A 16,012-nucleotide genomic window follows, 5' to 3' on the forward strand; every position below is an offset into this window, starting at 1 on the left:
GAAACCATGTGGAGAAGACCCTGAGATCAGCATGCACATGGCATTACATTGCTTAGCAAAGGATATATCAAGGGAATATTCTGTAGGAAGCCAGGAGTGAGGTAATCCTGGAATCTTCTAAAAGTGGCAAGACATGAAAACTGTCCAGTCTGAAACATAACGCATTGGGAAGCTTAGAGAATAGCACCCCATAGTAGCTTTTGGGAACCCTTTTTGCAATCTGTGTAAAGCACCTGCAGTTTTCATGATATTTGGGTTTCATTTAAGAAATGGAGGCACCAGAAAACAGGTTGGATCAGCACTGCAGTCAGTGTAGAACCATAACAAAGGAGAAATGAATGAAACAAATGAAATAAGACAATCATTGTTAGCATCCGTCTGTCTCAGAAGACAATGGAGGAGCGAGCCTGTGGGGGTGAAGTCAAAGTGTTGAGACAATAATGAGTGGAAAGCAAAACATTTTTTCTAAGTGCACATCCCTAGAAAACATGGGCCTAGTAATTTGGGGTGCTGTCATAGCTTAAAACTGTGATACCAAAGACATTTCCATTGCTGTAATGATAACTTTTATTTCTGGGGTATTCTTACTGGCTCCAAGTAGGAGGTTTGAAAGTGGCAGCAGCATTGAGTTGAGAGGGTCCTGATGCTGTAGCTGTATGTAGATTGGTGGTTAGGAAGAGTTGGATAAGGGAAGCAAATCCCCCTGTAGGGTTTCACTCCCTTTCCCCCCATTGGTTTCATGGGAGTAACGGCTGCTTGCCTATCAAAAGAATTTGTTGGAGCTGTGAACAAATTGTTTGGAAATTACTCTGTGCATTAAAATTATTTAAAAATGATTAACAGCAGTAGAATTGTAGAGAATTGTGTGTTGGTATTAATGAAACTGCAGCTGCTTACTAGTTGGGGGAGCATTTTCATGTGAGTTTTTTTTCCTTCCACAGAGGATCTCTGGGAAAGCCTGGAACAATCGAGTGGTAAACCTATTGCTGCTGTGATGAATACATGGACCAAGCAAATGGGGTTTCCACTTGTTTATGTGGAGGCAGAACAGGTAGGTATATTACTTTCTTACTTTTATAGTGGCTCAATTGAGACAACATGCAAAATGGTTGTGCTTTCAAACATAGACACAAATCCCAGTTTAGACCTAGTTTCTCTGCATTTGTTTTCCATCTGCTCGTCACTCCCATTTCTGTATTGGAAAGGGCCCTCTGGAACAGCAGCTGTAGCTTCTGGCTTGTCAGTTCAAATATTATACCAAACCTTAGTTAGCTTGAATAGTATTTTGTGTACACACTAGAAACTGTAGTTTTCTAACTTGATCACAAACCGTGGTGTGTTATTGCAGACATCATGTCATACCGCACTTACTCTTCCTGAACCATGGTTGAGCTTGATGCCTGAATTACGCATTTTCTGTCAAACACAACACATGCATGCATTCACACGTCACCAGCATCTAAGTTGAATAAATGAGTCAAAATTTCAAAAACATTGAATTTACATGTTCTTACTGTGATATTGAAGACTTCATAAAATTTGTGATATTTTAGAGAGGGCAAAGGCAGAAAATGTATTCCTAATTGGAATGGTTGACTAAACTGGATAGATTATGCAAATAAAGCAGATTTGCAAGCACATTTTCCTTGCATCACTTGTGGGAGCAACTGAATTGATTAGTTAATGTAGACATTGGTGGTAATACTGATGGTTATATACTCTGCACTTAAAAATCCAATGATGGGTAAATTGTGCAAATCAAGCTAATACTGTATATTTTTGTGTTCTATTTCTGGAACAAATGAGGAATGAAGATGCAGGGTACTGAAGCCTCACACCTGGATTCAGCTACTCCTTCTCTTGCTTAAGCATTGCTCACATGAACTTTCAGTAGTTACCTTCATAGCCAGAAAGTCTTAAATTCCTAACACTGAATGCTACATCAAAACTACTGATACAGTTTGGTGCATCTGTTTACATGGATTCATGGATTACCAAAAACCTCAGCTCTAGAATCCCTTGCTGATAACAAAGTTGGCAAATTCCTTCTGAGATGTTCTTTATTTTTTATTTATTAAAATGCTTGCACGCCGTAATTTCATTTAAAAATAGCAAAGCGATTTGCAACAATTTGCAATAAAAACACATAAAAATTAAGCCATTTTCTTCTTTCTTAGATCTAATTTATTTGTAACTTAAAATCAATAAAATACACATTTTTAGAAAGATTAAAATAGATCACCAGCTAATTATTAAAGAAAATATTTTTTTTTAATTGTCCACACTTGCCTGGTGGTAAAGAAAAGTTTTCAGCAAACTTTTCAGCAAATAGAGAATGCATCTGCTGATTGAGAACATTCCACAGGGCTGGGCCAATGTTACCAAAGGTCAGTTTTGTCCTGATATCAAATGAGCCTCACCAACTTATTAAACAACCAGTGATGCTCCTACAGATTATTTTAGTCATTGAAACATTTCTATCCTGCTTGTCAGTCCTAGGATGTCTATAAATAAAACATGAAAACAATTTAAATAATACAAAATCTAGAATGAGGTTCAGAGAGAGCCAGATGAGAAATATTTTTGCTGCTCTCTAGAAAGCAGTTATAATAAGGGAGCCCAGGCAGTACAGTACAGCTTTGAAATGGTTTGTTGCTTAATTTGGACTTGCCATTGAAGTCCATTTGGAAGCTGTACACAAATTCTGTTTCTCTGTTTGTGGACAATTCTCCAAATTCTGAAGTCCATTTGGAAGCATGTCCCTAATTCTGTTTCTCCTGTGCCCCACCCCACCCCTGCATCTGATTCCTCTGAGGAAGAATAGCAGGTGCTAAAGGTGTGAGATGAATGAGTTGCTTTCCTAGAATGCCCTTGCTCCTCCAGTGCTTTGTGCAGCAGGCCTGTTTTTAACAGTGCATTGCTGTGATAACTTTCAAAATCTTAGATAAGGATTTTTTTTGTCTGTGTTCAGGGTCTTCCCCACCAAAAATAACAAGCTTGTAAATGCAGGAAGGAAACTATCCTAAATTGTTACCTGGAGCTGCAACTAAAAACAAAATGGATGAAGCAGTAGAGTAGAAGGCAGGATTTATGGGAGAGGGTTGAGAAAACAGGAGTCGGTTGTGGCAAAAGATGGGAAATGTAAATGGTATAGTAAGCCTCAATTTTCTAAACACTAGAAGAATATCCACATTCATTTTTAATTAATGTGACATTATACAACATTTTCCAAAGTACAAGTACTTATGTATTCATTAGACCAGTGTTTCCCAACCTTGTGCCTCCAGCTGTTTTTGAACTACAACTCCCATCATCCCTGACTAGCAAGACCAGTGGCAAGGGATGATGGGAATTGTAGGCCAAAAACAGCTGGAGGCACAAGGTTGGGAAACACTGCATTAGACGTAACTCTCTAAAGGGAGCCAGTTTAAGTCCCATGTTGCAAATGCTATTTTGGGGGCAGAAAAAGTGCCTCATAAGGCTCTCCAGTGATTTCATTGTTGGCCTGAGATTTGCAGCAGGAACTTCCTGTGTCATGACTCATGCTCTTAAGGACTGAGACCTAAGCACTATTCCAAGTTTTGGTATGACTTTCCTCTAAAATAATAGTAATTTAACATAAAGTCATAGAGTCATATAAAGTACAACATATAGTACAAATTATCAATTGTGGCAGATTTGCTTCATTTGAAAAGAAGGGTGCTATAAGGCACTTAAGTTATTGGTTTGGGAGCACCGTCCCCTAATCCCAGATGAGAAGTGGTTTTGGTTACTCAACAGGGTGCTCAGATGTGTTTTCTTCCATATCCATCTTTCAGGTGGTTGCCTTCATTTATAAGCCACAACGCTCACTCCTCAAATAATCATTGGGATGGTTTTGGTTAAGCATAGAAACTTCAGTTTTTGTGGTGAAAGTTATTCAGCCATAAAAGTCTACATTTTGGTCCTCTATATCCCTAAAGTCTTATTAGCAGCATTGCATGAGAGGCTTTGAATAGTTATTTAACTGGAGACCCTCATCCAAATGCATTTGATTATGTCCTCTTACGTTCAAGGCCTGAGGCCTGATGTAGAATTTAAGTTTGTTAAACTGAACCATGGATCAGCTTGAGCCAGGGCCACATTTTGCCAGGCAACCAGACTACCTAATCTGTCTTGCTAGAATCTCATTTGTCCTACTTAACCTGTAGACACTGATAACCCAGTCCTGGTTATGCTATATTATATGTGATACAATACAGTGTCATAAGAAAACATGGCAGCTGTGACTGGGGCACCAGAGATCATTGGGACCAACAGAAAAAAGGTATGTGGGAATGCGAAGGCAACAACAGAGGGGGGTGAGAATTGGGAAAGAAGTAGCAGCTCAGCATGTTGGACATTTGACCAGCCTAATGTGGCCTGTGAATTCAAGGAATGAGGCCTTCATAGCTGGATGGCTTCTGGGCATATGATCTTATTTGAAACCTTTGAATACTATTCTTGCCTCTTGTTCTCTACTCCAGCGAGAAGATGAAAAAGTGTTGAAGCTAGTCCAGAAGAAATTCTGTGCCAGCGGACCATATAGTGGTAAGGCGATGGCTAATAGCAGGAGCCAAGCAGCGCACCATATTGTACGTGACACCAACCATTCTGGGAAACAGCACTTGCACTGTCAGTTTCTGCAGGCAGGTGTCCTTTTTAGGATTTAGATGTTTGAAATAACTTGATCTTTTTTATATATAAAAAAATGAACTACTAAGCCTGAAGTTCTAGTTTTTCATTATTTTCCTTCTTACAGTCTGCATGTTTTAACTAGGAAGATTGTAATCTGCCTTTAAATTTTCTTTACAATGTGCCTATGTGTAGTACCCAGAACATTTCTGGAAGGCAGTAGAAATGGATTTACACGGTGTTTCCCCCTCCCCCTGGCATATGGAACTCTAGTGTAGAATGGATTCAATATTGTAATACTTCACTCAGCTGCTCCGTTGCCACACATATTTGACAAATCACATATTTAGCCCTTGTTAGGCATGTAGTTGGTAGGTATCTGAGTGCTTATTTATCACAGAGTTAGAAAGGACAAAAAAAAACCTTTTAGCATTATTTGTGCTGGACGGCAGAGTCATCAGTGCACGTAATCAAGATTACAGCTCCACTTCAGGAAGGAGCCTTTAGTGCAGGAGTAGCTAACCAGTGGACTTCCATATTTTGCTGGGCTAAAACTCTCATTATCCCTGACCATTGGCCATGCTGCTGGGACTGATTGGAACTGGAGTCCAGTATCTGGAGGGCCATGGGTTAGCCACCCCTGCTTCAAATAGCACTGGATTACTGATGCAAGCAAGTAAAACCATGTGTTCCAGGAGAAAGCACATAACGAAAAGGCAAACAAGCCACTGGCTCCTCCTATGTGAGGATGGAGGGATTACTTTCCTGGTGGCAAATGTAACAGTCAGACGCAGGGTTTGAAAGAGACTCATTCAACCTGTCTTCCTGAAGGAACTTAGAGGATATTCCGTTGCTAATTGTGGTAGTCCCTTTCTAGAAGAGAAGTAAGAGAACCCACCTTATCTTACAGAAAATCCAGTGAAGGAGGCACGACTATATACTCTTAAGCTAAGCTATCTTCACTGTTCCAGAACTTCATACCTCTCACTAGTTCAAAACATTCATTGACTTTCAAGATTATATTTGCTAACAGTCAGCTTGTAGCCTTATATCTGCAGCTATCTATAACTGCTTCCATTTCTACTTACCTTTTTATTGTGGAGTGTAATTATGTCCCTGATCAACCTTTCTTTTTCTAAGCTGAGCAGATTAAGCTCTCATATTTGTTCCTAGCGATGTACTTCCTTCCTATGACCATTCTATTTGCTTCTCTTGAAAATACAAGATTCCTTTCATATTCATTATCAGACTGAACATAAGAGTTCATCTAAGCATTCATGAGCAGAATTGAATAGTTTTGTAGAGTTTATGCAGGAGCATATATTTTCTAAGCTCTTTGTGCAGTTTTCATTGCTTGAAAACCATGGTGGTTGAATAGCTTTATGAATATTTTTCAAAGGAAAGTAATGAAGAATTGGAATGTTTCACACTTTTCCCAATCCCAGGAGTAGCTTGCTAAATGAACTCAGTGGGATAGCACTGAACTTTCCGTGGTTCTGCTTAAGCAGCTGTTTGCTCAGGTTGACAGAGGCAAGAGCAGCCCTGAGAAATTTTCACACATTCTCACACAAACATATAACCATACTGTGTTTCCTCCTCACATTTGTCTCCCTTCTGCGTAGTTACTTTTAATAGCTAAACATTAGAACCATCTGGGATGTGTGAAAGGATAACCATTCAGTTGTAGCATTGATACATTGGCACCAGAGTACCCTTGCTTTCCAAGTTGGCTTGCTTAAAAGGGTGCAGGCCTCACATGAACTGGTACCACACGGTTCTGACTTTTAGCAGGTGTTGCACTGCCTAACCCAAGCCCAATATGGCTAAATGTGTGTTTTAAAGGATGAATTCCTCATATAAATAGTTCGTGCCTAGCTTTTAATGACACCTCCACCTTCAAAGTGATTGGAAAAAGACAGTCCTTGCCAGCAGGCTTATAACTCAAAAGACAGAACACTATAAAGGAAAAGGATGAGGAGGGAAGAGGGAAATGAGTAAACTTTGACACCAGTTCCTAGTTTCATAATAGTAATTGTGATGACCCACCGGAATGGGAACAGTTCAGGTAGTGGAGGATCCAAATGTAGTTGCTGTCCCAGCAGAGCTAGCAGAGTGGCCATTTCCCATCTCTCTCTGCTGCAGCCTGTTGAAATGCCTGCTACCAAGTGACAGTTGAGGGAGGGAGCTGGCATGTCAGCAGAGCCCATGGAATGGTCCTCCTTCATATCTCTCCCTCGGTTACAGTCTGCCGGAAGTCAATCGATCATTTCATTTGAACTGGAGTGCTGAACTTGAGAACTACTGTTCTGAAATATAAGTCGTAGATCTCCAAAGTGCTCTTCAGATTATTATTTTTATTTTTTAAAAAGGAACTTAGATATTTTCCCTTTGCAGAATCATTGCATTGATACTATACAAATGTGCTGACTTGGAGCAGCTGTGAGTTTAATGTGATAAAAGGGGTGTTTCCGTGGGGCTGGGCAGTTTGCCATACCATGCCTTGTTCTGTCAGGCATTCTTCTCTTTTTTCATATAGGGGATGGTAACCCTCTGTGGATGATACCCATCAGCATCTGTACAAGTGAAGACCCAACCCATGCCAAAATGCAAGTGTTGATGGACAAGCCCGAGTTGACCTTGGTTTTGAAAGACGTGAAGCCAGAGCAGTGGGTGAAGGTAAGCAGAAAGGGGAGATAGTCTTCTGAATTAACCTGGCAGATTGTCCAAACGTGGTCAGCACTTTGACTGGCCAGCATAGTGGTCTAAGATGCGTATTCTTGCAGCATGTTATGGTCTTGTTACCTTAAAGTTGTGCTGCCTCACAACCCAAACACCAGGACTATGGAAATGTCCTGAGTCCTTCTGGCTGATAAAGTTATAGTAGCTGCTGTTGTCTGAAACAGTAGTTATAAATCAGAGATACTATATGAACTAATTTTTAATTGTGGATTTCAGAAGAGAAAAGATGCTTGCTTATTTATTTATTTATTTGAATGATTTTAAGGCCATTCTATCTAGGTCACTTAGAAAAATTTAACACATATCGCAATTCCATTAAAATATAAAGTGCAAAGTTACTATATTAGAATATCAAAAATGCCAGCTAGCAGTAACAGTTAAAACATCATTTAGCCCAACACAAGCAAAATCATTAAAAAAATCTAATAATTAGCTGTGAAACCAATATTCCAAAAAAACTAGCAGGGATCATACCAAAATAATTTTAAAATCCAGTTTTACTTACTTCATAAAATGTATTATGTTGATTGAGAGGGAGTTTTTTGCAGTCAATTTTTTTTCTTTTACAAAGAGGATTACCAAAAAAAGTTGAAACAAGTATGTCTGCAAAACCTTTTTGGTGCCAGGCACGTTACTTGGATGGAGTTCCAGAAGTAGGAGTCCATATTCTTCACTTAAGTTAGATAATGCGAACTTAGGATATATCCATGAATGTCCAAGTTGCTTTGGTTTATAATTTTGGATTGTTAAGGTGTTCCTTCTCTAAGATGTCAGAGGCTGGGAAAGGATGTTGAGACTCTGTGAATGTTGGCACAGTTAATATACATATGCAGATAGGACAAGGACAGTGGTAATGGAATTGCTGAATGAATGTCACTTGCTATCGAGGCTGATTACCGTATTTTTCGCTCTATAACATGCACCCGACCATAACACGCACGTAGTTTTTAGAGGAGGAAAATCCGTATGCATGCCACCCGTGGGCATTCCCTCCATAACACGCACAGACATTTCCCCTTACTTTATGGGAGGAAAAAAGTGAGTGTTATGGTGCAAAAAATACGGTATTTCTGGCTTTGAAGCTTGCCATTCCAGTCCCTTTGTTTCCAGGTGATTCTCCCACATCCTGGAGGGCAGCAAACTAAGCATGTTTCAGCATCCTCCAACAGCACCAAGTATGATTATGTGTACATACTATTCAGCGTAGGCACAAGACACAGACTTTCTAATCCCCTCTTACCTTGTAGCAATACTGAAATAATGATCTCTCACACCAGAGGTTTTCAAACTTTTTGAGTCCACGGCTCCCTTGACCAACTACATCCTTTCTGCGGCACCTCTGTGGGGCTCAGGAGCCCAGTTATGTCACCCCTTGCTTGCAGAGCTGGCAGCCTCTCACCCTTTTTCAAACACCTCCTCTTGTGGAGTGTTCCATCAGCCCTTTCTTGGGAGTCCTCCAGGCAGCCACTGCTGCTGTCCCTGGTCTCTGAGCTGCCCCCCCACCCCAAAAAGAGGTTCCTCCTCATACTGCCCCACAGGGACCTGGGCTGGGAAGCACCCCCTGGCCCACCCCAGAGGCACTATTCACCTATGGATCTTGTAGCCAGGGCTGGTGCAACAAACAGCTGTGCAAGCCTTTGGGAGGCAGAGACGTGAGAGGTCATCAGAGGAGGGACGGAATGAAAAGGGACAGAGGCCAGTGTTGCTCGCAGCACCCTGACCATCCTTCAAGGCACCCCAGGGTGCCACAGCACAGTGGTTGAAAACCACTGTCTCACACTGATCTGCCTTGTAGGCATGTTGCAGTCAGAAGAACCACAATATGCTTTCTACCAGGCAAAGCGCTACAGAAATTAAAATAGCACTATGTTTTGCACAGCAATAACAGCTACCTGCTGGTAGTAGACATGCTAAAGGGTCTGCAAAAGGTGACTCGGATATCAATGTGGCTATTAAGTGCTTGTAATAATAAAATCACTTTAAACAAGACAAAAATGTGGTCTGCATGAAGGTGTCGCATTGCATCTTGATCTAAGAGAGCCTTCCAACTACAGGCACTTTGTAAAAGGAATCCCCTGAGTGTTGTGGGAAGAGCATCCTCTGCCATTTCTTTCCAAGCCTAATTCAGAGTGCTGGTTTTGACCTATAAAGCCTTGCAGTGTTTGGGATGTCAGTATCTTGGGACAACCTTTCCCTGGACCAAGCAAGGTCGCACACCTTTTTGGGGCAATCCTGTTCTGCACAGTGTTTGAAAGGCTCTTTACAACCAGCTGGTTGTCGGGCAGTTTGAAGTGGCTCAAGCAGGCTTTGGCCAAGCCCCTGCTCTTACCTGCAGGACGGGAGGTTTAAGGTGGGTGGATGTGGCTTGCCCAATTTGGCCTCACAGCCCAAATGGGAAGCCTGGTGGGCCAGGATTGTCCTTTGAGTTGGAGGTCCTTCACTCTGGCTATAAAACTTGAGGACTCTCTCTGATGAGAGAAGTGATGCGCAAATCTAATGAAACTAAACACGGTCCTTTCCAGTAAGGAAAACTAGCCATCTTGCTGATTGTCAGTTTGAGAGTACAAGAACTTTAATCTCTTCTCTTTTTGAAACTCTTCTCTGTTAAAGCTCACCTTCTGTTGATGGTAATTCTCATTTATCTTGCTGCACGAAGTACTACCAGTGATATAAAACAATTGCCTGGTTCTGTTCTCCCTGTTTGACTCAAATACAGTCAAGGGTAATTTGGGGACCGTGGATTTGTTTCTCGGTTGTCTTCTGTAAGCTGCTGACTGAATTTCCTCATTCTATATTTTCAGCTGAACCTGGGAACGGTAGGGTTTTACCGTACACAATACAGTTCTGACATGCTGGAGAGTTTGCTCCCAGCTATCCGTGACCTCTCCTTACCCCCTGTGGACAGGTTGGGGCTGCAGAATGATCTTTTTTCTTTGGTAAGTGATTGCCTGTCTTCTCTCTTCATTAACCTGATTCCCCCCCCCCCACACACACACTTTTCCTGTGGCAGCAGATTGCTTCCGTTGCTGTAGAAATGTCTCCCCAAAGTTAGGTGCTATTTCTGGAGGTACAACATCTTTGCAGTTAATGAATTTGGCATCTTGTTAGTGAGGTGTGTAAGTTTCACCTCAGCATGATCAAGCAAAGGCCCTGTAGCCCCAGCTGGTTATAATGCTGTTTTCCTGCAAGAGAATTATCAAGTGGAAGGTCCTGATTTATGCTTAGTGGTATTCTGCAAGTCAAGTCTTTATTTTACTTTATTTTCTACTTTTTTGAATAGGTGACTTCTTTGTAGTATCTTGAGCTGCTTTTGATATTCCCTTCAGTTTCAAAAGCAGTTAGCCTAGTGCTGAGACTGGTTTCATGTTTCTTTGAATCCTGAACGCTATGTTTGTTTTGGCTAATTTCGCATTATTTTTTCTGCCGCTTCTGCGTGTGGGGAGGTGCTATACAGAGCACAGAAGCTTCACTCTGTGATCTTTGGGTCTCTCAGGATCTCACCTGAGCAGTGCCTGGCATTTAGAAGCTGCTTGCTACAGCTACAAGTGCTAGAAATTTACTTTGTAGAAAGAGCTGGCGCTGAATTTTGTGCCTAGTACTAAACTGTGCCCTTATACAAGCAGTTGCAGATATGTGAAATAAGCACAGCCATGTTAGTGCTATAGGTTCCCCACACACCCTGACCTCCTGGTTTCGGGGGGGGTTATGTGAGAGGATGTGAAATGGAAGGATTTGCATAACAAATCTGTGGGTGACTCTCCTTGCTTTGTTTTCCCTTGAGAAACAAGGATAGATTGATTCTGGTTAATTTTAACAAAAGTTCCATTGGGTCCTGCATAGAGAATGTAGGTTCTTAAGTAACATGCCTTTTAAATTTGAGAATGGTAAAGAGAATGCAAGAGTGATTTACTTGGGTGGGTGTAATGTCTCCCAGTTAAACCAGCGCTTTTTAAACTTATATGGTCATTAAGCCTTTTCCTGCACGTAAATTTATCTGCTGACAAATCGTTTTACAGAGGATTCTGGGGTGTTCACGTAACACAGAGCACTGCTCAGGCCTTTTGAACTTTGCAGTAATCCTAAATGATTTGTGAGTGTGAGCACACTTCTATGGGCTGAGTTCACTAGCTGCAGACATACACAGATCGCTGTGGGTGAGGACCTCTGGCAAGAAGGGTCTCCAGCCAAGCTCACTCACACTGAAGTTTGGAGATAGTAGAAATGGCAAGAACCACCTTCATACAACAGTCCTAATGAGAGAAATACCTTCTTCTTTTAGAAGCTTTTTACATGTCAGAGGACTTGAGAAAGTGGGTTTGGACAGCACAAATAGAGGCAGTTTAGTTAGGAAGCCAGTATTTGTACATGATAATAAATGCATCTTTTTCAGCCGCTAGAGACTTGAAAGCATCATGAAATCAGTAGAAGTGCAACTTCATCACTAGACTTTAGTGTTAGGGGCACAGTGCACCAAGCTTACCTCTCTACCTTTTCCTATTGTTGCAGAGGAACATTGGCAATGGTGGGCAAGTTGTAGTTTAAAGATGGTTGTTTGCCATTACTGATGTCACTGAGAAATACTTAAGAAGCTTTAGAACCCTAGGCACTCTTGCCCCACATAGTTAAGCAGTGCCTCTGACACGGGCCAAGCCAATTCCTGACAAATGAGTGAGTGTGTGTTACAGAACAGATTGCCCAGCAGCAGGTTATCTGTCACCAAGATCACATTGTGGGCAGGGAGCAGCTGGGATTTCCGTCCAAATGACCATCCGGTAGGAAGACAAAACGGGCAAGGAAAGCCAAGAGCCAGGGTTGAGGAAGATAGCTCTGCCTAGTCCAGCATCTTATATTCAGTAGTGCTCAGCTAGATGCTGCTTCTTGGCAGGCCCCCCTGTGGTATCTTAGGATTCCTGTGAGGTAGGTTAGACTGACTGGCCCAAGGTCACCCAGCAAACTTCATGAATCCTGGTCTCCCAGATCTCTCATGAATCTGTCTAATCTCTTTTTAATGCCATCTAAGCTAATGACCAGAATACCATCCGCTGGAGGTAAATTCCATAAACTAATTGTGAGTTGTAAATTCCATAAACTAATTCTGCGTGCTACATTATTGCATCTGTCCTGAACCTACTACAGATCCATTTCATTAGGAGACACCAAAGTGCAGAATTATGAGACAGAAGAAAATTCTGTTTCCCTTTTCACATTTGTTTTATAATTTATTAAACCCCTTTCGTAGCCCCTTTTAGGGCCTTGATTTGATCCCTGTGAAATTATATTGGGCTGGGAACCAGTTATTTATAATTGGAGAATGAAATATCCTGCAAAAGAAAGAAGGCATGGTTAGTCTTCCAGGCTGGTCACATGGCTGGAAACCAACTCTGTATCCCGACTAAAACACACTGATTCCAGTCCCATGCGAAGTAGCGCTGTCCTTTCTCTGCCCCTGCCTCCTGCAAAAGGCGCAGTCAACATCAAGGCTCCAGATACAAGGAAGAAACACAAAAGAGCTTTCTTTGCGGTAAGCCTTAATTCACTTTGGTTTGGGAGATGAGTGTAACTTGTTTCTTTTCCTCTCTCAGGCCCGAGCTGGAATTATTAGCACTGTAGAGGTTCTAAAAGTCATGGAAGCATTTGTGAATGAGCCCAACTATACCGTATGGAGCGACCTGAGCTGTAACCTGGGGATTCTCTCGACTCTCTTGTCCCACACAGACTTCTATGAGGAGATCCAGGCGTTCGTCCGTGATATATTTTCACCCATAGGAGAGAAGCTGGGCTGGGACCCCAGACCTGGCGAGGGTATGGAAGTTTCTCTGCTGTGAGATTTCAGCACTATGAATCTTTGCCCTGCCAATTTCACTGTGTCCAAATAGACTTCCAGAGGCTTACATCAGTGGTGGGGGAACATTTCAGCCTTTCGGCTTATTTATGTGCAGCAGGGGGTCCTGATTTGGCTCACAAGGATGTTTTCCCAAAGTCACACCCACCTGTACCACACCTGAAATTGTATATGAAAGCTCCATTGCTGGAGTTTAGGAAGAGGAAGACTAGCAAGCATTGTGTAGAAGCCAGGTCACAAACAAAGCCCTGACTCCAAGCCCTGATTTTTGATGAACTGATAATATCATGTCCTTTTCAGTTCAGATTTTGTGACCCCCCCCCAAAAAAAAACTCCAGTAAGAAATGCTGCTAATCCTTTAAAAATAAACATATTTTCTTGTTTTTTCATCAGGCCATCTAGATGCACTTCTGAGGGGTTTAGTTCTGGGCAAGCTAGGAAAAGCCGGCCATAAGGCAACCGTGGAAGAAGCTCGGCGCCGGTTTAAGGACCACGTGGAAGGGAAGCACATCCTCTCCGCTGATCTGAGAAGTCCTGTAGGTTGCATTAAGACACCCTTTTCTCCTTAAAGGATCTGTATTCTTTCCCCCCTACCCCCTGTCCTCTGCGTCCCTTGCCTGTATACAAATCCTGTCTTTTATACAGTGTTGAGTAACCATGTAAGTTTCCTGCATGGTTGGCCAGTAAGTTTCCTTGAGCAGCTGCTAAATATATCTATTTAGAAGTTTTTAATTGTGCAAGCAGAACATATACTGATTGCATGGGGGTGAGTTCACATGCTTCCAGTGGTTTCTGAAATTCCTAGGCAGAGTTTAGAGGGGCAGCAGGGTGAAATCTAAAAGTGAGGATGCTTTAAAACTGAATGGTAGTAAATGTGCTCCTTGAGAAATTGATTTTTAATTGTTTTGAATCATTCTTTCCAGGTATATGTAACTGTTTTGAAGCACGGTGACAGTACAACCTTAGACACTATGCTAAAGGTAAGTGTGTTCTTTGCATTTCTGTGCATGAAAAAATACAGGGCAGAATCCATCTATAAATGAATGTGATGAGTCCTGGTAGGTAATGCATTAATGATCAAGGGCACAGGTGGTTTGAATATTTGGCATTTTGATAGTGTGTGCTTTTTTGTTCTGTCCCATGTGAACAGTAGTTGCCCTTAATAAGTAATTGCCAGTAGTTGCACTTCAGTTCAGCAGGAGAGATTTTTAAATGCTCTTGAACCTCTCCCATTGAAATGAATGGGATTAAAAAGCCCCATTTGTTACACAGGTGTGCGCACACAAATTGAAATAATTCTTTTGAATTTAGTCCTATTAATCCTTCAAAATGGGTAAGATATCAGTACCATAAATTCAATTAAATATAAAGCCTAGAAGATTCACAAAGTCCCTGGGAGTGCTGTAATCATGTCTACAAAGTTGACAGAAAGAGCTTGCAAGTCATAACCAAATGGTTATTTTTCTGTTGGCGGTTTTGATTTTCTTGAAAACCATAGAGCAATGTAGCTTAGACTACCCTGGATTCTGGCCCAACCTATTCCATGGAAATTGTGCTTTCAGCTATAATGGCCTCTGATCACCTATTAATTCCAGTAGCCACCAAAACATTCCATAGCAACTGTTTCCACAGGTGGTTCATGTGCTGGGAGAGCAAATTGCTTTGCAGTGTTCAGAGGAGAATGCAAAAGTTTTTTTAAGAATGGGATTTTCCTGGTACTCTTGCACTGTATGGCACAGCTGTTGAAGTTTGCCATGTTCTGTGATTCCCCCTATCTTTTCAAGCTTAAACTTCAGTTGCTTCAGCATTTTTTCACAGGAAGATTATTCATCCCTCAGATCATATTGAGTGGCTTTTCTTATACCTTGCAGCCAGCTGTATTTGCTCCTGCAGAAGAGCTGCAATCTAAGTAACATGTTACCCCTATATAAAGGGCCTGGCCATGAACACACTTCGAAAAAAGACAAGTAGTTCAGTTAAATATAGGTAGCACTGCAGGTTATTTGGAAATGGCTCTCATTTCACCACCGCATGGAGCTAGGGTGCCTCCTAGTGGCTCTGTTGCCATATCAAATGTGCAGTTATTCGGAAGTGTGGCCTCTGTTTGACCCCCACTAAACTAAGTGGCAAATATTCCTGTGTGGATTACCCGTTGGCCATGCTCCCAGAGGCTGAGCAGGTTTGCCAGCGTACCACATGTCAGGTTTCTAATTTAGCTTCACTGACTTGAGCTTGAAGCAGAGAGGGTGATTGCTTGTGGCAGAGAAAGAGCCTTGTCACTTGCTCTGTTTCATTTCTTTCAGCTCCACAAGCAAGCTGATATGCAGGAAGAGAAGAACCGAATAGAACGTGTACTTGGCGCAATATCTCAGCCGGAGTTAATACAGAAAGTTCTCACTTTTGCACTTTCAGTGAGTAACCAACAAAATGCTTGGTTGTGTGTGTCCCACGCATCGGCAGTTGCATAAACATGGAATTACTGGGTGCCTGTTTTCGAGGTCCTGAGAATCTTGGTTTACATTTTTTTACTTTTATGTCTTCTATCATACACATCAAAATCAATGTACAGTGGTACCTTGGTTCTCAAACTTAATCCGTTTCGGAAGTCAATTCCAAAACCAAAGCATTCCAAAATCAAGGCACGCTTTCCCATAGAAAGTAATGCAAAATGGATTAATCGGTTCCAGACTTTTAAAAACAAGCCCTAAAACAGCAATTTAACATTAATTTTACTATCTAACGAGACCATTGATCCATAAAATGAAAGCAATAAACAAT

At 41.6% G+C, this 16,012-nt stretch overlaps 1 protein-coding gene across 2 annotated transcripts in view; it reads left to right on the forward strand.

Annotated features, from left to right (window-relative positions):
* NPEPPS (aminopeptidase puromycin sensitive) overlaps window positions 1-16,012 on the forward strand; it is a 72,184-nt gene that overhangs the window by 51,040 nt on the left and 5,132 nt on the right. For both annotated transcript variants that reach the window (XM_028703688.2, XM_028703689.2), the window contains exons 13-20: window positions 942-1,051; window positions 4,506-4,569; window positions 7,190-7,329; window positions 10,194-10,328; window positions 12,975-13,194; window positions 13,628-13,770; window positions 14,158-14,214; window positions 15,538-15,645. In XM_028703688.2, the coding sequence (XP_028559521.2) occupies window positions 942-1,051; window positions 4,506-4,569; window positions 7,190-7,329; window positions 10,194-10,328; window positions 12,975-13,194; window positions 13,628-13,770; window positions 14,158-14,214; window positions 15,538-15,645 (977 nt within the window). The remainder of the gene's footprint in view (window positions 1-941; window positions 1,052-4,505; window positions 4,570-7,189; window positions 7,330-10,193; window positions 10,329-12,974; window positions 13,195-13,627; window positions 13,771-14,157; window positions 14,215-15,537; window positions 15,646-16,012) is intronic.

This window comes from Podarcis muralis, chromosome 13 (assembly GCF_964188315.1).
Source record: "Podarcis muralis chromosome 13, rPodMur119.hap1.1, whole genome shotgun sequence".
In the NCBI taxonomy this organism is placed as follows: domain Eukaryota; kingdom Metazoa; phylum Chordata; class Lepidosauria; order Squamata; family Lacertidae; genus Podarcis; species Podarcis muralis.